At 50.1% G+C, this 21,752-nt stretch overlaps 1 protein-coding gene across 10 annotated transcripts in view; it reads left to right on the forward strand.

Annotated features, from left to right (window-relative positions):
* The first annotated feature begins 9,213 nt into the window (after positions 1-9,213).
* Positions 9,214-21,752, forward strand: part of Dock6 (dedicator of cytokinesis 6) — a 59,496-nt gene continuing 46,957 nt past the window's right edge. For 8 of the 10 annotated variants that reach the window (XR_007589199.1, XR_007589201.1, XR_007589200.1 and 5 more), the window contains exons 1-9: positions 9,214-9,348; positions 14,525-14,612; positions 15,096-15,271; positions 16,729-16,797; positions 17,016-17,145; positions 18,057-18,269; positions 19,502-19,587; positions 20,875-20,941; positions 21,080-21,229. Coding sequence is in view for 7 of the 10 variants with exons in the window: in XM_050125592.1 (XP_049981549.1) it covers positions 9,305-9,348; positions 14,525-14,612; positions 15,096-15,271; positions 16,729-16,797; positions 17,016-17,145; positions 18,057-18,269; positions 19,502-19,587; positions 20,875-20,941; positions 21,080-21,229 (1,023 nt within the window). In the remaining 3 variants the exon portion in view is untranslated. Of the gene's footprint in view, positions 9,349-14,524; positions 14,613-15,095; positions 15,272-16,728; positions 16,798-17,015; positions 17,146-18,056; positions 18,270-19,501; positions 19,588-20,874; positions 20,942-21,079; positions 21,230-21,752 lie in introns of those variants that run through there. The other 2 variants (XM_050125596.1, XM_050125597.1) reach the window with 2 other exon arrangements.

The raw sequence follows: 21,752 nt of genomic DNA on the forward strand, positions 1-21,752 counted from the left end.
GTTCTAATTTGAACAACCACAGTTAGTAAGCAGTGTGGCCTCTGCCTCAGTTCCTGCCTTGGATTCTTGCTCTGACTTTCTCAGTGATGCACTGTGACCTGGAAGTTGTAATATGAACTAAACTCTTCCCAACTCCACCTGGCTCCTAACAGTCTCCCTTTTGCTTATTAGAAACATGTGAGCCGGGCAGTGGTGGCGCACGCCTTTAATCCCAGCACTCGGGAGGCAGAGGCAGGCAGATCTCTGAGTTCGAGGCCAGCCTGGTCTACAAGAGCTAGTTCCAGGACAGGCTCCAAAACCACAGAGAAACCCTGTCTCAAAAAACCGAAAAATAAAAAAAAAAAATGTGAGGGGGTAGAAAGGAGGGCTGATGGGGCAGGAATGCGGGTGCTGCCCTCTTTAGACTGCTTCCTGTTGTCTGGGAGCATCGACATCTTCAGGGACCTACAAAAGCTAGGATGCTGGCCAAGTCCTGGGAGAGCAAGCTGTTTCAGTCACTGTCTGTGCTCTGTGGGACCGTCTGGGGCTGGGGACTTGCAAGCAGAAGCTGGAGCAGTTTGTGAGGCTGGACCACCAGGAGTTAACCTTTGAGTCTGTCTGGGATGCAAATTTTGAGGGGGCATCTGGAGCTGGAAGGATGCTGGGACAGATATAATTAGTGAGAGAAGGTAAAGTTAAAGTGTTCAGGGGGAATTTTTTTCCTTAGGTGTCCATTTGAAACTTTTAGGCATTTGGTCCTGGTAGCTGGGAAAGGGGAGTCCCAAGACCAGGGGAGAGGGAGAGATTCCACCTTGTAGTGATATTTCATTTGCATTTTAATAAATAAAGCTTGCCTGAAGCTCAGATAGTAAAACAGCCACACCAATCAGCCTTACCGACCAGGCAGTGGTGACACACACCTTTAATCCCAGTAGCTACATTAGTTTGCCATAGAAACCGGGCAGTAGTGGTGCATGCCTTTAACCCCAGCACTAGAGAGGAATATAAGACAAGAAAAGACAGCTCACACACAGAGATTCTCTCACAGAATCATTCTGAGATTCCTAGAGGCGGGACTGAGGTAGAGGTAAGAGCCAGTGGCTGGCTGTTTTGCTTTTCTGACCTTCGGGTTGAACCCAATTTCTGTCTCTGGGTTTTTAATAATTGTGCTCCGCCACCCTCAGGAAGAGGCAAATTGGCAGGTGGGGAACAGGTTGTTGGCTCACGGTACTTATCTGGAATCAGTCTGACCTGTGAGAGATGGATCCACGTCGATTCCCTGACCCTTACAATAAGTTTTTTAAGTTTACAAAGAGAGATGAGTTTTGGATATGTCAGCATTTACACTGTTTGTAATCCGCACTAAAATCCACATTGGAGAAAAGGCAGTAGACTCACGCCTTTGAATCGTAGTAGAAGCTTGTTGACCCAAAATGATTTTGGGCTAAAATATTAACACACTTTCCGGAGAGCTGAATACACAGATTAGACGGAGATGTTTCCAGCTCAGTGAGAAGCATTTTTTTTTTTTTTTTTTTTTGGTTTTTCGAGACAGGGTTTCTCTGTGGTTTTGGAGCCTGTCCTGGAACTAGCTCTGTAGACCAGGCTGGTCTCGAACTCACAGAGATCCGCCTGCCTCTGCCTCCCAAGTGCGTGAGAAGCATTTTTAAGTCTCTACTTAGAAGACAAGCAGAGGAAATTTAAACTCTTGAGCTTGTGGCTATGATAATAGTAGTCAGAGCTCACCGGAGCTGGGCTGACAGCTCCTCAGAACTCCACTGACTAAAGTTAAACCCAGCATTTGAAGTCTTGATATAACAATAGCACACAGAGGCAATGAAATCTGAAACAATTTTGGTTTGTTTTGTTTTGTTTGAGACAAAATTCTCTGGATAGCCCTGGCTATCCTGGAATGCTGTAAACCAGGCAGGCCTCAAACTCACAGAAATCCTCCTGCCTCTGCCCCCCCCCTCCGCCAAGTACTAGGATTAAAGGTGTGTGTCACCACACTCAGTTCCAACATTTTTCATTTTTACATATATCTTAAATCACTCTCTTATGCCTTTACAAGTAACATTTACATACCTTAAGACATTTTCTTTCACCTTTATAACTTGCATTTACACATCTTAAAACATTTCCTTAGACACTCCCGACTTAAACTTTTGTATCTCCAGACCTTACATAAACTTTACACCACTCTTCTGTTCCAGGCATCACCATGAGACCCAGGTGCCTGATTACTGAGAGCAGTAATTGGAAAGAGAGCACTTTTAAATAAAGAAAGAGTAAAAAGTTACACTTAATCTACTTTGTGAGCGCCTCTCTTCTCAGCTGGGGGCCTGGGAAAGTGAGGCCTCAGGCCTGGTTTTTACACTGAAGAGAACTGAGCAGGCAGCTGAAGCCTTGGTTGCTGCTGTTGAACTTAGGGAAAGCTAGCAAGGCTATGGCTAGCCCATCAGTCAACCCCATCAGAGATCTGGGGCAGATACATTTTACCTGAGTAAGCCAAAAGTGCAGACCAAGCAGCTCCAAAATTATTAAAAATGACAGGTCCTTGCCGCCTACCTGGACAATTACCCTAGATCCCTCCGTGGTCCTGGGGGCAGAGTTCTCAGAGCAGCGTCAGTTGTGGCCACCAGGCCCAGAATATCCAACAGACTTTCCCCTGGAGTAGGAACCTGGGGAGAGGGGGCAACTTACCTTATCTAGGCAAAGCAAGGCAATCAACTCCGCAGTATCCTGCTCGACCACAGTTTGGACAGGGTCTGAGGGCAGTCAAGGTGAAGAACAGGTTTTGACGGAGCGGCCAACTTTGCCACATTTAAATCATGCTCCAGGTGGAGGTTCTTCTGTACCCATCATCGTCTTTGGGGGAGATTATGGGTGCTGCCAGGAGTTGGCGTGTCTCTTTACCACAAAAAGCCCCCCCTTTTAATTAAACACTTTGAATGCCATATTCAGCAGATCTCTGAAGAGTTTGAAGATCATCTACTAAGTACATCTAAACTAAACAAGTGTTGCTTGTGTAACTTTGAAACTATACACGGGAGGCTAAATACAACTTGTTCTGTAATGGACTGCATCAGTGCTGAGCAAGACTGCAAGTGCAGTTCTGAGCATACGGAAGATTCTCGCCGTCTGAAAGGTGACTGCCAGCTCGCATGCTTCCATCCTTGTTAGGTTTAGACTTAAAAATAGCATTTTAAAAAAATATTTATTTATTTATTATGTATACAATATTCTGTCTGTGTGTATGTCTGCAGGCCAAAAGAGGGCACCAGACCTCTTTCCAGATGGTTGTGAGCCACCATGTGGTTGCTGGGAATTGAACTCAGGACCTTTGGAATAGCAGGCAATGCTCTTAACCACTGAGCCATCTCTCCAGCCCCAAAATAGCATTTTTTTAATTGAAGATTTTCTAATATCAAAATAAAACTTTTCATCATAGACACAGTCAGTAGGGAGACCGGCAGTTTTACTGATCCTTGTATAGTTCACCATTACAGGACACTGCAGTTTTTTGTATTGCTTAGTTCACACAAATGGCTGAAGGTTACAACAAGACCAAGGACAAAGTAGCTAGATAAATATTACTATAAATCTGAACAGACCTGAGGAACTTATAAATCTTGAATATCAAATATATCTTATTTGTCAAGCATATATTGTTACTTATTTAAGTTTTATATAGCTTGGTGATGAACAGTTAGCAAAGACGTAAGCATTTAGGTATAAATCTCTAAGTCAGCTTTGGTAGCCTGAGTACATCTTTATAACCTTAAAATTTTATCGTCATGTGCAGTATATTCTAAACCAGGGTAGAATCATATGTATAGTATGTTGCAGCAAATATATTCTTAGATTTTTGTTATCATACAAAGGTCCATACTAATCCAAACATCTGAGACTTTTTGCTTCCCCAGTCCAGGAGATGCGATTATAAACAGAGGACTCCTCAGGACTAAGATGTTTACAGTTCTTGCTCTGCACCACCTGCTTGTCTGAAGTTGGTGGGTAAGTCACATGGTATGTACTCTTTAACCTTAGGGAAGATGACTGCCAGCCCTGCAGCTGCTTGCATCTGCATGAGGTCCATTGGCCAAGATGGAGGAGAGCCACATGGTTGCTGTTTAAAAACATCTGTTTTCAGAGTAGGTCTTTTTTTTTTTTTTTTTTTTTTTTTGGTTTTTCAGGACATGGTTTCTCTGTAGCTTTGGAGCCTGTCCTGAAACTAGCTCTTGTAGACCAGGCTGGCCTTAAACTCACAGAGATCCACCTGCCTCTGCCTTTTGAGTGCTGGGATTAGAGGCATGCACCACCACCACCTCACACGGCAACTCTTATAAAGGAAAACATTTAATTGGCTGGCTCACAGTCCAGAGGTTCAGTTCATTATCATCATGGTAGGACATGGCTGTATGTAGGCAGGCATGGTGCTGGAGAAGGAGCTGAGAATTCTACATCTTCGATGCACAGATAACAGGGAAGTGAACTGAAATACTGGACGTGACTTGAGCATATATGAGAACTCAAAGCCTACCTCCACAATGACATATTCCTCCAACAAGGCCATACCTACTCCAGCAAAGCCATCTCTTAAGTGCCACTCTCTCTTGAGCTTCTGAGGGCCGAACTGTATTCACACTACCACATGGGATCTCACTATGTAACTCTGGCTGTCCTGGAACTCACTATGTAGACTAGGCTGGCCTCAAACTCACAGAGGTCCACCTGCCTCTGCCTCCCAAGTGCTGGGATTAAAAGAGTGAGTCAACATGACCCACTTTTGTTTTACTTTTTTGGAGACAGGATCTCATGCAGCCCAGATGGAATTCTGATCCTCCTGCCTCTACTTAACACCACCACACCTGGGTAACACTTATATGTGTGATTGTGTGTTATAAATATGCGTTTGCATGCACATAAACCATATATATGCAAAATATATGTGACATAACATATAATACATGTGCTGTATACATGTGTATATATAAATTCAATGGAAGAGTATTTGGGACTGTAGTACTTGCTTAGCACATTCTTAGCAACAAAAAAAATAAATAAACTTTTGATGGATGGTGGTGGTGCATGCCTTTAATCCAAGCACTCAAGAGGCAGAGGCAGGAGGATCTCTGAGTTTGAGGTCAACTGGTCTACTGAGTGAGTTCCAGGACAACCACAGCTACACAGAGAAACCCTGTCTTGAAGAAAAAAATGAAGACTTTTTAGTCAGAGAATTCCAGAGTGCCACGAGCTACAGAGTCAGAGACAGCCGAGCATCAGAGACAGCCGAGCATCCCGTAACCAGACAATCTGTTCCAAGAAAAACAGGAAGCCTGGGACCTGCCCTGTGATCTCTCTTTGTGACTTCAAGTCCTGAAGGCAGGCCTGAACACCCTGCCTGGCTCTGGTTTCCTTTCCTAGCACAGGAAGGAGCAAAAAAAAAAAAAAAAAGAAAAACAATCTTGTGAGGCCCTGGTGGCTTATGTTGGGGTGGCATACCTTAATGGCCCTGTCATGGCCCTGTGGTTTCCCTGTACTTTACCAAAAAGGATACTAAGGCCCAAACAGAACCCAGGCCACCCGTGGTCAACCCGGAAAAGGAATTAAAAAATCTCTGCATCTGAGATTGTTGGCACGCTAGAAAATGCACGTGTGTTCATTCACACACTCACTCAGTCATTCACCTGTGCATTAATTCACTCACTCCCTCTTGCACGCGTTCATCCACTCGCTCGGGTGTACATCCATTCATTCATTCGGTCAATCACTCATTAATTTGTCATTTTAGAACATTGATTCAGTGAGTCATCAGTTTCTCAAAACAGACCTGATGAGTGGGAAGTGTACCTAAGTCAGTCCCGTGAGGCTGGTGGCTCACACGCGATACACATATGTATACTCAAGCCCCCAAATAGATAATAAATCTTTAAAGAAAATCTGCACGTGTTGTTTGTATGTTTGCCTGTTCATGTGTGTGCACCTGTGTGGGGGTACATGTGTGCACTTGTGAAGGCCAGACGTCTTCCTCTGTCACTCCCCATTGCATTTCTTTTAAAATGCTTTTCTTTTGAGGCTGGAGGGAGACTGAACTCGAGTTGCCAGTCTTGCCAACTGAGTCATCCTTCCTATTGGATACAGGGTCTCTCACTGTACACGGAGCTCACTGATTCAGCTGGGCTTGCTGGAGAGTGAGCTCCAGGGATCCTCTTGGTTCTGTCTCCCCAGTGCTAGGATTAAAGGTGTGTGTCACCCACCTGGATGTTTTCTTGGGTACTGACGATCAGGTCAGGTCCTCAGAGCAGCCCCTCGCTGCTTTCTGAGATAGTTGCATATAGCTCAGGCTAGCCTAGAACTCCCTCCATAGCTGAGGCTGGCCCTTAACTCCTGATCCCTGCCCCTGTTGCCTCAGTTCTGGGATTACAGACATACACCACCATGCCTGGCTTCCAAGTGAATGCTTAGGACCTGAATTTGGGTTCTTCTGCACACACAGCAGATGCTTTACACACTGAGCCATCTCCCTGGGCCAACAAAGACATTTTAATGCCACAATGATTCCCATCACAAGCTCATGGAAGGGTAGGTCAGGAACTTTCCCTTCCCAGGAAAAAGGAGCAGCGTTGTACAGTAGTACGAATGAAGGGAAGACTTTTGCTGCTGTTTTGAGATAGGGTCTCATGTAGACTTCGAACTCCCTCAATAGATAGCCAAGGCTGGTCCCCTGCTTCTACCTCCCAAGTGCTGGGGTTACATGTGGTTCCTGCCACACCCAGTAGGGGATGGTCTCCAACCCCTCATTTCTCACATGGAAAGTGAACTAGTCTGCGAGTCAGCTGCTGGGACCCACCCCTTCCCACTGCCCCCCTCAGCCCCACATACATCCGTCCCCCACAGGGTAGTGAGGAATTCTCCTCCACAGCCTCCTCTGCCTGGATCTACCAGCCCCACCTCACACCCCGTCATGTAGAGGCCAAAGTCTCCTGCATTTGAGCAACTTCAAGTGATCCCCTGCCCCGCCCGGCTGAGTCAGGCCTGACAGTGCCCTGCAGAGGTGTGGTCTTGACAATCAAGTCTGGCGGGCACCTGGGTGGTGCTGGACACTATCTTCACTTGAAGGGATCTTTGAAGTCACCCTTTCGGAAACCAAAGCCACTCTGAGAGTCCCCAGGCTCTGCTTAGGTCCCCATTAGCTTCTCCAGAGGATCCAGGCTCTGGGATCCTGTTCCCCTTCCCATATCTGTGCGTTGTCATGTGACTCACCAGGAGCCCTTGGTGAAGAGAAGGGAAAAATCAGAGAGGTTGGGAAAATTGAACTGTAGGTCACACAGCTAGGTCTGAAGTGGAACGTAGCTGATCTTGGCACCGTTGCTCTCTTTTGATGGTGGGGGGCATCAAACTCTTCCGGTCCAAATCTTAAATCTGGCATTAGGTAAACAGGGCAAGTCCTGAATTTCCTCCAGTAAACGAGAACATGCTAGCTGGGTGGAGTAGGGGAGTGGCGAGGACAAAACCCACAGCCAGCGCAAAGGCCCTGAGGTGAGACAGGAATATTTGGGCAGTCAGAGGCAGACAGGCTGTTGGACTGCAGGCTTTCAAGAGGAGGCTATAAGGACAGGGTGGTGGTGGAGCGAGGCTAAGGAACAGACTTTGACCCCAGTGAGGTGAGAGCCACAGAGACTTCTGCACAAGAGAGGATGTGGCGGGACTCAGGTATCCCCAAGACCACGCACAATAGAAGCAGCATGGAGGGGCCGGCTTCATGCCCTCCCACCCAGTCTGAGAGGAGAGGAGGAAGCAGAGACCTCAGAGTGACACTGGGTGCCCCCGCCCCGCACACAGTGGTGGGTGGAGTTACATTCTGCATCTCCTGGGCAGAAGCAGCTGGACAACTCTGGGCAGGTGTGTAGGCTCCTGACAGCTGTGTACATAGATTGCGTGCTGGGCAAGGAGCAGACGGACTTCTAGGGGGTGCCCCTACCATCTAGGTTTCCTTTTTGTGGCTTTTAAAACTCATATAGGTTTGCTGGGCAACTGGGGCAAGTCACTCTGACCAGCTGGCCCGGTTTCATCATACGCTAGCATCCACGAGCGGGAAAAAGAACAGCACACGCAAAAGTTCCGAGGCGGTCATCTTTGGTGTTACACAGCTGCCCACTCTCCCTAGACTGTTTTGACCATGGTTGCTGGGAGGACAGACGCTTCCCAGGAGAAGGTGTGGAGGCAGGAGAAGGTTGGTATATCCAGAGATGAGCCAAGACTGAACAACCCCAGAAAACTGGGGCTAGGAGAGGAACTATAGGGAAGAGATTTTAGGTCATAAATTAATAAAGACATAGCTACATCTTCTGGCGGACAGAAGTTTCCAGACTGGCTCCCTCAGATATCAGAGCTGGCTTTCTGAGTCACACCTCCTAGACGGACTCCCCTGAGACTAGCTGGGCTCATCCACCTTTCTACCCCGACCCAGAGATGGGCATGGACTCCCTTGAGCCCCTCGTGAGGTATACTAAGCAAAAGCCTCCATACCTCTAGGCTCCAGTTTAGCATCTTGTAAATAGTGGAAAACAACAGACCTCCCTGCCCTGTCCACTGCACAGCTATAAGCAAAAACAGTAATTATTGTTACTCCATGTGAGACATTGACGTTGTTTTCCTGTCAGAGTGTCTCTGGGGACAAGCAGGGACCTACAGGGTTTTGATGCTCAGTCTTTTCCTCCCCAGCCCAACAGAAGACTCAGTTTCCCCATCTTGACCCCATTGCAAGGGGGAAATCTTCCCCTCCATGCCCCTCCCCTGTTCCACTCCAGGCTTTGCCCACCCAAGTCCAGCTCTGCCTGGCCCCCACGTCTTCACAAACCCCCAATTCCCTACCCATCCTAGCGATGCCCAGCCCACAATTTCCCTGCCCATCAAGGGACGTCCCTCACTTGCCACGCCCACAAAGACTCCCCATCTCTCCAGTCTTAGCTGGGTCCTCATCTTAGAGCAGGGACAGCCCCCATCACAACCTGGCTCTAAGCCTTGTTAGCGCTGTCTCCATCCCCAGGCCCCAGTCGGAAAACAGGCTCCTCCCCATTCCAAACGCTTCTGCTCTACTCTCAGTGCTGGCCCCGCCCTATTCCAGAAAGACCCCGCCCTACCCTAGGGAAAGCTCCACCCCCGTCCGGGCCCAGTCCCAACTCTCAGCCTCATTCCGCGGCTGAGGCGGGTCCCTAGCTCAGGCTCCGCCCCATCAGTACAGGCCCCGCCCCGTCCGCTCGCCGGCCCCGCCCAGTCCGACTTCCCAGACTCGGGAGACTGCGGCGGGACGCGGGGCGTCATGGCGGCCTCGGAGCGCCGCGCCTTCGCTCACAAGATCAACAGGTAGCGAGTGCGGCCGTGGACACTGTCGTTCTGGGCAGGATGGGCGGGGGCGGGGGCGAGGGCGAGGGCGAGTGTTGGGGGCTGGCGAGGAGTGGTAGCGGGGGCGTGCCGGGCTCCCCGAGGACTTCCCGGAGGAGGAAGCGCATCCTGAATCGGTGCGGACGGGCTCCACGGAGCGCCGGGGCTGCATCCCGACCCTCCAGCTTCTCTCCTGTCCTTTCCTCACCGGCCGGAGGAAATTCTCAGCCCCTCGCCCGCCTAGGGTCCCAGAACCCAGCTGTCTGGGAAGAAGAGGGAGCTGCCGGAGCTGGAGGACAGCTGGGGACAGCCCCCAGTCTCCTGCCACACCGCCTGGGCGCAGGAGGGGGGGGCGAGGGGGCTGGGGACTGAACCAGCTGGTGGGCAGACGGTGGAGGGGGACAGGAGACAGATGCTCGGGGATCCTTTCCCGTGGCCACTGGTGATTGGGAGAGAGCTTGGAAGAAGGCTCAAAACTGGGGCGGGTTCGTAATCATCTCTGGAATCCGATCCACTGACCACCCTTAGGTGGGAGACGCCGTTTGTGGGTCCCACACTAATGGAAACACAAGAAGTAGCCCCTCTCTTGGGTTTGTCATGGTGGGACAAACAGGTGCCAGATAGATGTGACAGTGATATGATGGGGATCTATAAGACAGGAAGCAGGTGGGGAGGCTCATCAGCTATGTGGGAGGGGCTGGTGCTTTCAAGCACCTACCTAAAGGATGGAAAAGATCTCTGGACCATCATCCAGGGAAGAAGTGAGTGCAAAGGCCCTGTGGCCACAGAGGGAATAGATTTTAGAGAGTCTTGAGGACTAGAAGGAGGACTTTGACTTTGGTCCCAGGTGAAGTGAGAACCATAGAGAGTTCTGGATAGAGGAGGGATGTGACCTGGAGCAGAGCAATTGGACAGTTTTCGGGTCTCATAGCCATGTGTTTCTTGTCTCTTAAGTCCCTATGCCCTTGAGTTTTGGTTCAAGTGAGCAAGATGGGTGTTGTCTAGGAGAATAGGAGCTGTGGAGCCCAGGGTAAGATCAGAAAATGATCCTGGGGTCCTAAGGCACTTTGGGGAAGTGTCCCAAGACTTCCCAAGAAGTTTGGTAGGTAGACGGTTTTGCATGCAGACCTGACCCTGTGTTTACCTATCCTTTGAGTTTACCCACAAATTCCCAGGTGAACCCTAACATCAGGGAACTGAGTGGAGTCTTGGTTACACTTGGTTGTGGTTTGCTTGTTTGAGACAGGCTCTCACGTAGCCCACACTGACCTCAGAGTCACTATGTAGCCAAGACTGGTTTTGAATGCCTGGCTTTCCTACCCAATGCTAGGTTTACAGGAGTGCACTACACACAGTTTCAGTGGCACTGGGGCCAGAATACAGTGCTTTCTGCATGCCAGGCAAGTCCTCTAACAGCAGAGCCACATGTCCAGCACCTTGCTTTGTGCTTGCTTTCCTTTGGAGAAGGGTTCTCGCCTTCTTCTAACTAGTCCAGAACTGACCATGTAGCCCAAGGTGGCTTCAAAGTTCAGCAATCATCCTACCTCTCAGCTTTCTGAGTACTGGGATGACCACGTGAGGCACTGTGCATGTTTAACTTTTTGTTTTGTTTTGTTTTATTGCTATTTATTGAGCTCTACATTTTTCTCTGCTCCCTTCCCTGCCTCTCCCCTCCCTACTTCAATCCTCCCCCAAGGTCCCCATGCTCCCAATTTACTCAGGAGATATTGTCTTTTTCTACTTTCTACTTCCCATATAGATTAGATCTATGTAAGTCTCTCTTAGTGTCTGCATTGTTGTCTAAGTTCTCTGGAATTGTGGTTTGTAGGCTAGCTTTCTTTGCTTTATGTTTGAAAACCACCTATGAATGAGTACATGTGATAATTGTCTTTCTGTGTCTGGGTTACCTCACTCAAAATAATGTTTTCTAGCTCAATCCATTTTCCTGCAAAATTCAAGCTGTCGTTATTTTTTTCTGCTGTGTAGTACTCCATTGTGTAAATGTACCACATTTTCTTGCGTGTTTAAGTTTTAAATATATATATATGTATTTTCATTTACTTACTTTATGTGTACTTGTGTGTGCCAGTGTGTGTGGGAGGTCAGCAGACATCTCACAGGAGTCTGTTTGGTTCTTTCACTGTATAGATGCCAGGGATCAAGCTGAGGTCATCAGGCTTGGCAACAGGGCTTTTGCTCACTGAGCCATCTTTCCACCCTCACTTTGGTTTTTGAGGCAAGCCTCTTAGTGGGTTCTGAAGCTCACAGATTCAGCAAGGCTGGTTGCCCAGCAAGCTCTGGTATGCCTGCCGCTACCTCCAGCTACAGGACCCCAAGCTGATGCTTGTATGGCAGGCACTTACTGAGCCGTCCCCAGCTCTTCTGTTTGTTTTGTTTTATGGGACAGGTTTTCATTCTGTGTCTAGGCTGGTCTTGAACTGGCAGCAAGGCTACTGCTTCGGTCTCCCACTCTCAAGTGTGGGGATTACACAATCACACCTGCCTCTTTTGTCTCTCTCAGTCAGATTCCAGGAGTGGATGTGGCCTCGTCCTACATCCTGGACTTCCGCCACTGTGAACCGTGTGTGTGTGTGTGTGTGTGTGTGTGTGTGTGTGTGTGTGTAGATGTGAAGTCAGCTCGTGCCCCTCCTATGTTCCACAGCTCGTGTATGGAGTCAGAGGACAGCTTTCAAGGGTCCTTTTTCTACAGCTCATCAGACTTGGCAGCAAGTTGCCACTGAGCCAGCCTCCCTCCATCTTACCTTTTGAGGCAGGGTTGCTCACTGGGATCTGGAGCTCCAGCTAAGCTGGTTGGTTAGGGGGCCCCAGGGATCCTCTTGTCCCTGTTTCCGCAGTGCTGAGGGCTGTTGATCTGGTGTGGGTTCTCAGCTTGGGCAGCAGGCATTGTCCCTGGTAGGTGTCTCAACCATTGCAATGAGGGATGTCATTGTAGTGTCTCTGAGTGTCTGTGTCTCTGTGGCGAAGAGAGTTTTCTAGGTGCTGATATCTGTGCGGAGGGAGAGAGAGAGAGAGAGAGAGAGAGAGAGAGAGAGAGAGAGAGAGAGAGAGAGAGAGAGATGTTCTCCTAGGATGCCTGAACCTATCAGATTTGCAAGGAGGAATGTAGAGGAGGTTTAGCGTGTGAGCCATGGAAGTTAGGAGGGTTGAGAGTGCAAACCTAGCCTGGGTTACACAGTGAGATTGGGGCCAGCCTGGGCTACATGAGACCCTGTTTCAAAATGTTGGGGGGCCAGAAAGATAACTCAGTCAACAAACAGCCATGCAAGCATGAGGACCTACGCACGTTCAATCCCTAACATCCATGTAAAAGACAGATGTGGTGGAACACCATAGCCCCGGTTCTGGGACGATGGAGAATGGTTGGCTCCCGGAGCTCACTGACCAGCAACCTATCCCAATGGAGAGACTCTTTCTCAGGAAGTAGGATGGATGGTACCAGAAGAGACATAAGAAGCTGACCTCTGGCCTCCATCTGTATACACGTCACACCCCTTCTACCCATTACTGCCGAGCAATGTGGCATAAGGCCATCGTAGTAATTTGGACATGTACATAGTAACAGAGCAGCAGTTCCCATGACTGGGGCTGCAAGCCCACCACTGTTTTCCAAAGCCAAGGGCTGTGTCTCATCCTGCCCCTCCTCCCCACCCCCTGTGCTTTCTCCAGCCGAAGACCACCTCAGATGGGGTGTAGCCTCCATCCCCGTCCTTGCAGCTCTTAAAAATACTAGTCCTGGAGCCCTGCATGCTTCAGAGGATTCTGCTTTGCAGGTTTTGAATCTGAGCACAAACCTTCCATTTTCATTTTCATTTCACGGAGCCTGGAGAGATGGCTCAGGGGTTAAGAGGGTCCAGGTTTGGTTCCCAGCATCCACATGGTGGCTCACAGCTATAACTCCGGTTCCAGGGAATCTGACGCCCGCTCTCTTCTAACCTCTGAGGGTTACACACATACATGCAGGCAAAGCACTCATGCACTTAAAGTAAATAATAAGCCTAAGTTTAATTTGGTGCTGGGGCCATTGAGACGGCTCAGCAGGTAAGAGGCCACCCAGCTGACATCCCGAATTTGGGCCAATAGTGGGAAGAGGAAAACAACTCCCATGAATTGTCTTTGACTTTTATCTATACACTGGCTAGCTGGCTTTTTCTGTAGCATGACTCAGTGATGGAGCCCCTGCCTAGAATCCCCCGGTGAGGGGCTGAGGACATGGTTCAGCTGCAGCATTTTCTAGCATGCAGAAGGCCAGAAGTCATCCTCAGCACTACAAAACAAAAGAAACATTATTGAACACCTAGAATCAACACGACCTCCTCCAAGGCTGGGATTCCAGTGCAGCAGGCCTGGCATCTGGCCGTTCTTTCTGAGCTGAGGGTCCTGGTGGCTTCTCCACCCTGGCAGCCTCATCCTAGACTCCCTGAGAACATACACTTACAGAATGCTCACTGGCCCCTCTAAGGTCAGGGTAATTGTGAACAGGTAAACTGAGGCTGGGCAGAGCTTCACAGACAGAAGGGAATAGGTTCCTGCTCCGAGTGCAGTGCCCAATTGGTGTGTTTGAAGAACCCAGGAAAGATGGAGGGATGGTGTCTTCCTCTAGACATTGAGGGTCTAAGAGGGGAGGTGATGGGGAGGAAACTGTCACTCCTCACGTCTGGCACTGTGACACTTCCTGTCTGATGTGGGAAGGGACCAGCAGCTTTTATCTATCTATCTATCTATCTATCTATCTATCTATCTATCTATCTATCTATCTATCTATCATCTATCTATCTATTCTTGCAGTGCTTGCAACCCTGGGACTGGAACCCAGGGCCTCCTGCCACAGCAGCAGGGCCAGCCCTCCACCACTGTGCTCTTCCCAGCCCCTTGTTGTTTTTAATTAGTTTTCTGGCTTGGCACCCGACGTAAGGGGGCAGCCTTTGGGAGTCAGCTCCCTCCTACCATGTGAGTCTTGGGGTCTGAGCCCAGGTGGTCATGGACTTCTGACCTGCTGAGCCATCTCACAGGTCTCTCTCTCTGTAAAGCTCGTTGTGTTTTTATTTTTCCTTTCACCATCCAAGTTCTCTCTTACAAATAAGCCCGCCCCCCCATTCCCGAGTTTTCTTGTTCTCATACGCCTTTTCTGTCTTCCCAGGACAGTGGCTGCTGAGGTCCGGAAACAGGTGTCCCGAGAACGCAGCGGCTCACCCCACTCCAGCCGACGCTCCAGTAGTTCCCTGGGGGTGAGTCCCTGCCCAGTGGCTGGCAGCAGTGGACACACCCTCCTCTGATGCTGCTTGGCCATCTGCCTTCAGTGGCCAAGGAGGAGGGGGTCCTTGTCCTTCCCACATCTGTGCAAATGCAGGGTCGTGTGTTCCAAGGGTGGTCTGGGGATGATACCGGCTTCCTGGACCACCCAGATAGGGCCCCAGACTGGGGGCTGGAAGAGACTTCCTGCCACGGCGGGAAGAGGTGGGGCCTCAGGAATTGTCTCCGACCATTCCTTCTACCATAGAGTCTTTCCAGACGCCAGGGTGTGATTTCCTTCCTGGAGTCCCTGGGGAGAGGGGGCAGGGCGCTGGCCAAGCTGCTATGGAAAGTCTGAGCTTGCGGGCTCCCGTCGACCCTCAGAGGCTCCCACCACCCTCTCCTGCAGTCTAAAGTCAACTGTGAACATACTCCCTGCCTGTCACCAGTGGGAGCCATGGCCACTGTACTTCAATCAGGTCCCTCTGACGGAGGTCATAGAACCCCTGGACTTCGAGGACGTGCTTCTGAGCCGGCCACCTGACGTTGAGCCCGGTCCCCTCAGGGACTTGATAGAGTTTCCAGCCGATGACTTAGAACTACTGAAGCAGCCCCGAGAATGTCGGACCACAGAGTCTGGGGTCCCCGAGGATGGGTGCGTTCTGCACACACACAGACATCTCACTCCCTCTCCCAAAGTCTCTACTCCCAGCTTCAGCTCCAGGCCCTGGATGCCTGTGTGGCCTTGGGCAAATTACTCTCCTTCTCTGATCCTCCATTTTGGCATCTTTGACTTAAAAAAAACTTTGTTGTTGTGGATGTGGGGGGTGTGTGTGTGTGATAGGTAAGTGTGCAGAGGCTAGAGGTGAATTCAGGAATCTTCCTTTTTCATTCTTTTCATTCTCTACCTGATGTACTGAGGCAGAGTCTCTCACTTTCCAGCCAGCTTGCTCTAGGGGTGCCCTGCTTTGCCTCTTGAGTCTGGGGTTTGGGTGGGCCACCATGCTCACCCACTGTTGTTGCATGGGTGCAGGGGATCTGAACCCAGTCTCTATGCTTGTGTGGCAAGCACTGTACCTGCCCAGCATCTCTCCAGCTGCATTTTCTTTTTCACTTCTTATTTTATTAATTTATTTTTATTTATGTGCATTGGTGTTTTGCCTGCATGTGTGTCTGTGTGAGGGTGCCAGAGCCCCTGGAACTGGAGTTACAGACATACAGACAATTGAGAGCTGCCATGTGGGTGCTGGGCATTGAACCTGAGTCTTCTGGAGGAGCAGTGTTGTTGACCTCTGAGCCATCTCTCCAGCCTCCCCACCCCCCCGCCTTTTTACTTTTTAAAGATTTATTAATTTTACACATATGGTGTTTCACCTGCATGCATGCCCCTGCATCACCTGTGTGCCTGGTGCCCAGGGAGGTCAAAAGCGGGCGTCAGATCCTCTGGAACTGGAGTTACAAATGATTATGAGTCCATGTGGGTGCTGCAGACTGAACTGGGGTCTCCTGTAAGAGCAGCCTGTGTTCTTAATTGCTGAGCATCTCTGCAGCCCATTGAGTTTGTGGTTTGTTGTTGTTGTTGTTGTTGTTTTTGATTTTCAAGACAGGGTTTCTCCGTAGCTTTTCTGGTTCTTGTCCTGGAACTAGCTCTTGTAGACCAGGCTGGCCTCGAACTCACAGAGATCCGCCTGCCTCTGCCTCACGAGTGCTGGGATTAAAGGCGTGTGCCACCACCGCCCAGCCTGAGTTTGTGTTTTGAGGCAGGGTCTCATGTAGCCCAGGCCAGGACCTGAACATCTGGTTTTTCTGAGTCGGTCTCCTTGCTGCCGGGATCCCAGAACAGATCATGCCTGTCCACCCCAGGGCGTGGTGGTCTACGTAGTGCTGAGGATGACCCACTGCTTGGTGAACAGGAAGCTGGTTCCTACCACTAAGTTGCATGCTTAGCCTGCTGTTAGTAAGACAGAATCTCACACTGTGTCCCAGCCTGGTTTGTAACTCAGAGAAACTCCCCTGCCTCAGCCTCCCAAGCGTTGGTACCGACAGTTCTTTTCTCCTAGGCCTTTGGAAATGTTCCCCGCCTCAGTTTACCCTCGTTGTATTTTGCTGTAGAAAGTTGGACGCCCAGGTGAGGGCTGCGGTGGCGATGTACTCGGAGGACTGGGTCATTGTACGCAGAAGGTGCGTCCAACCCAGAGCGGTTCACGGGAGGGGAAGGAGGGTGTCAGGGCTGCAGTCTGTGGTTGGCCCCTCTGTTTAGTCACCCACTGTACGGTCCAAGAGCAACTGAACTTCTTTAGTAGAAGGGGCCTTGGTAGTTGTCATGTGACTTCACTGTATCACTGTATCAGAGTCCCCAGCTCCGCCACCTGATTGGCCCTGCCCCATGCCCCTGCTAGGTACCAGCACTTGAGTACGGCGTACAGCCCTGTCACTACGGAGACACAGCGAGAGCGACAGAAAGGCCTCACTTGCCAGGTCTTCGAGCAGGATACCTCTGGGGATGAAAGGATGGGTCCTGAGGACACGGTGAGGGGCCGCTGGCTGGGATTACTGAGGGTTCGGACTCAGGAAAATGCCCTGTTAGCCTTGATCCTAGTGAGTGAAACAGACCCCAGGACTGAAAGTCCTGATTCCGCGCATTTGTCAAGTACGTGTTGTTTGGATACCCAAGGCTTGCCGCTTGTGTTCCGTTCATCCAGGGACTTGGGGCCACAACCCTTATCCCTCTTCACGGCAGAGAGACTGAGGAGAGCAAAGTTATTAGTGCTTATATTTTGTTGGTCAGCATTTACTGAACACCTACTGTATACCGATAATCATTTGTTCTTGCTAGTAGGCTTCTATGGTTGTTGTTAGAGGTAGTTAATTGTAGGAGGTGTAGATTTAGCTCAGTGCTGTGCAAAGCCAAGGTGTGGGTTTCATCCTCAGCCGGGGTAGGGGGGCAGGGAGGAAAATGAAAAAAAAAAAAAAACAAGAAAACTAGATGCAAGGGGAAGCCGAGGCTCATAGACAGGTCAGAGAATCAAGGTCGCAGAGATGAACTAGATTGGAGTCAGAGCTGAGACAGCTGACAGGATGATCCTAGGTCAGCCAATCACCTGGAAGAAAGAACTCTCCTTTCCCTGGCAACAGTGACCAAAGTCCCAGGGAAGGCTCTGATTGGTCTAGCCCAGAGACCATTAGGTATGCTCCAGTTGGTCAGAGAAGGGTCACCTGTGGGATATGGTGGCCCCCTACATCAGTGATAGCTCCCTACAAAGAAGTGCTTCTAGAAGTTTCTGGAGAGGCCAACCAGGCCCCCAAGTGGCCCTTGTAGCGGTGACCCCACCTTGGCTTACCCTCAGCTTCTCTCCCATGCGGGTTAGATGTCTGCAGGGACAGACCAGGAGAGCAGGGCATACAGTTGGTGTTCAGCGCTGGCACATTTTCAACTGCAGGACGATTCCCAGCACTGCTCAGGCTCTCCAGAGGACACCCCTCGAAGCAGTGGGGCCTCTGGCATCTTCAGCCTGAGGAATCTGGCTGCGGACTCACTACTACCAGCCCTGCTTGAGCGGGCAGCCCCCGAGGACGTGGATCAGCGCAATGAAGCCCTCAGGAGGCAGCACCGGGCCCCTGCCCTGCTCACCTTGTACCCCGCACCTGATGAGGTGGGTGCCAGGGCTCACTGCCCCTCTCCAGACCAGAGTCTAACCACCCAACTAGGTCCCTATGTATCCAGCCAGTGTTTACTGGCTGCCTACTATATCCCCACCTTCAGCTCATGATGTTTATTGAGCACTAAGTGCTTATCTCTACATTTATTTAACCAACATCCATTGTATGCCTACTGTATACTTTTCTATTTAATTAACCCGTGTGCTGACCACCTATCGTATGTGTCTCTATATGTCTAGCCATTTTCTTTGGCTCCTAGTAAATACCATTATGTTTTGTTTAACCATTTACTGAGAGCTGGCCGTCTATTTAGTCAGTACTTGCAGGGTTTGTAGAGAATAGAAATATTCCTTGGCTATCATGGGGTTATTAAATACCAACAAATATTTTTGAAGTTTAAAATATATAAGTCAAAAATGCTTTCAAGCAGGGTGGTGGTGGTGCACTCTTTTAATCCCAGCACTCAGGAGGCAGATGCAGGCAGAGGCCAGCCTGGTTTACAGAGTGAGTTCCAGGACAGCCAAGGCTACACAGAAAAACCCTGTCTCAAAAAAGGAAAAAACAAACAAACAATGCATTCAAGCTTGGCATGGTGTTCCGTGCTTATAATCCCAGCGCTTTGGGAGGTGGGGGTAGAAGGATCAGACATTCAAGGTCAACCTTGGCTATGAATTCCAGGCCAATGAGGACTGCATAAAACCATGTCTCTGAATAAAACAAAGAGAACGTGTAGTGTTGTCATCTAACCTGCGTTAGGTGGCTCAGAATGCCCACTTAGCCTCTAGCTGTTCAGAGCCCTGAGGTGGAGAGCCCTGTTCTAAAGTGTTCTCACGTGCTGTTGTGTGGGTAATACATTCACAACCCTCGCCAAGCCACAGAGTTGGAAACCCAACTGCTAAACTCAGAGACTTTGTACTGTTTGTCTGTCTGTCCGTCTAGCATTCAGTGAGTGCTTTCTTTATACACTGTATCTATCCAAACAGAATCTGTTGGCACTTCCTGTATATCTCTGAACAGAACGGACCAGCATGCTTTATGACTGATAGTGGGGATATGGCTGGGTTAGAAGGAGAGGAGGCATTCCAGGCTGGGAAACACCATGTGGAAAGTTCCATCCAGCTTGGGGTGTGGGGGACTGGAGCCGGGATTGGTGCGGCTCACCTCAGGCCAGGCATTCTAGAACAGTCCTGAAGAAACCATCCCAGATGTCCCCTCTCTCCCACAGGATGAAGCTGTAGAACGCTGCAGCCTCCCAGAGCCACCCCGAGAGCACTTTGGACAGCGGATTCTGGTCAAGTGTCTGTCACTCAAGTGAGTCAGAGGGCAGCCAAGATGGGTTTCCCTGTAAGGACACCATGGGCTTGTCCTTCCCCTCTCTGAAGGCACAAATGCCTAAACATGCTTCCTCTACATCAGCACATGCCACACACACCACACACACATACACACACCACACACACACATACACACACACCACACACACATACACACACACACCTCCTCCCACTCAGCCAGTCCCCCCACTAGCAGCTCCAGCTCCCTCCCTGGGAAATGCCATGCTTCTTCCTACCCTCTGGTCCCCCGAGCTGTGCCCAGAGCCTCTCTGAGCCCCAAGACCTTTCCTCCAAGTGTCTATCACAGGTCTGTGTGAGCCACTCCGTAGTTCTGTATCCTGTGTACAACAGGAACTCACTGAGTGAGTGTTGAATGACTACCTGAGCCAACAGCTTCATTCCTAACTTTGGAGTGTGGAGCCGAGAACCAGAATGGAACTTCTGTTTCCTGCTCTGATCTAGACAGAAATAGGGTCCAGGAGGGGCAGGCCAGGCTCTGAGTGCACTTCCTGCTCTGTTCCATTCCCACGCTCTTCTTGCTGCTCCTGGGAGCTCAGAGCCAGGCTCCGCCTCTCCACTCTGTGTCTCAGTAGGAGGGTGGGCAGGCCATAGCCAGACCCTTGTTTGTTTTAGATTTTTAGGGTTTTTTTTTTTTTTTCAAGACAGAGTTCTCTGTTTCTCCGTGTAACTGCCCTAGCTGTCCTGGTACTAGCTCTTGTAGACCAGGCTGGCCTCGAACTCACAGAGATCCATTTGCTTCTGCCTCTCAACTGCTGGGATTAAAGATGTGCACTACTACCGCCCAGCCAGACCCTTGTTTTTACAAATGTCAATATCTCAAGCAGGTTATCCATGCTGTTCTGTGCCTCGGTTTCCCCATCTACACTCACTTCACAGGGGAGGGAAAGGTATGATGAGTTCATACATGCACAGAGCTGCCTAAAATAGTAGGAAGTCTCATGTCCCCATCAAAGCCCACAGGGGCTGGGGCGTACCTCAGCGGGTAGAATACTGGTCAGGCACATGCGAAGCCCCAGGTTCTGTCCACAGCACTGCAGAGACAGGATGTGACGCCTGTCACCCAGCATTTGAGAGACAGAGGCAGAATTGGGAATTTGAGGTCTTTTCTGGAAACATAGGAGTTGGAAGCCAACCTGGGCTAAATCAGACCCTGTCCTAAAAGGGGAAGCAAAGAAGAAGAGGAAGAGGGCAGAGGATGTGGGTGACAGCTGGCAAAAGCAGAGTGCTTCCCATTTACCCGCAGGTTTGAGATTGAAATTGAACCCATCTTTGGCACCTTGGCCCTGTATGATGTACGGGAGAAAAAGAAGGTAGGCACCTCCCCCCAGGCACCTCCCCCCTTGCTCCCTTCTCCCATCTCCCCAGGTGTATCCCCTGTCCCTCCTCCTCCTCCTCGGTGGGGAGCTGTGGAGCAGTGTCTCCCAGCTAGCTGCCTCTCATGTCCCCAGATTTCAGAAAACTTCTACTTCGACCTAAACTCAGACTCCGTGAAGGGACTGCTCCGGGCCCATGGCACCCACCCGGCCATCTCCACCTTGGCACGCTCCGCCATCTTCTCTGTAACCTACCCGTCTCCTGACATCTTCCTGGTTGTCAAGGTGCCCACTGGGGCCCCACAAGGGGGTGGTTTATCATAATTGGAAGCAGAGGTTCAGTGGGATAGAGGGGGATTGTGAGTTTGAACCAGATTGGACTGCTTATAGAAACGTTGTCTTAAACACACACAGAACAGCCTCTTCTGCCTCTGTGGTGGGGCAGGAAAGGTGTGCTAATGTGTTCTGGGGTTTCTTTCAGTAAAGGTTAGATCAGTTAGGTTACAGCAGTGAGACAAAGTATCAGCTCTTCAAGATGAAGGTTGCAATGGAGAAACAGGCAAGAGCATGTAAGGACCTTGCCTAGGGTCCCACAACTCTTGAGGTGTTTAGGATTGGAGTTCCTGTCCTGTCATTCTGAGTCAGGCTTCAGTGTGGACTGACAAAAATGTAGCATTGTGATGACATATGCCCGTGTGATGACGTATGCCCATGTGATGACGTGTGCCCGTGTGATGACGTATGCCCGTGTGATGGCGTGTGCCGTGTGATGGCGTGTGCCCGTGTGATGGCGTGTGCCCGTGTGATG

Source organism: Alexandromys fortis, unplaced genomic scaffold (assembly GCF_014885135.2).
Source record: "Alexandromys fortis isolate MF-2015 unplaced genomic scaffold, M_Fortis_MF-2015_v1.1 scaffold_242, whole genome shotgun sequence".
Taxonomy (NCBI): Eukaryota; Metazoa; Chordata; class Mammalia; order Rodentia; family Cricetidae; genus Alexandromys; species Alexandromys fortis.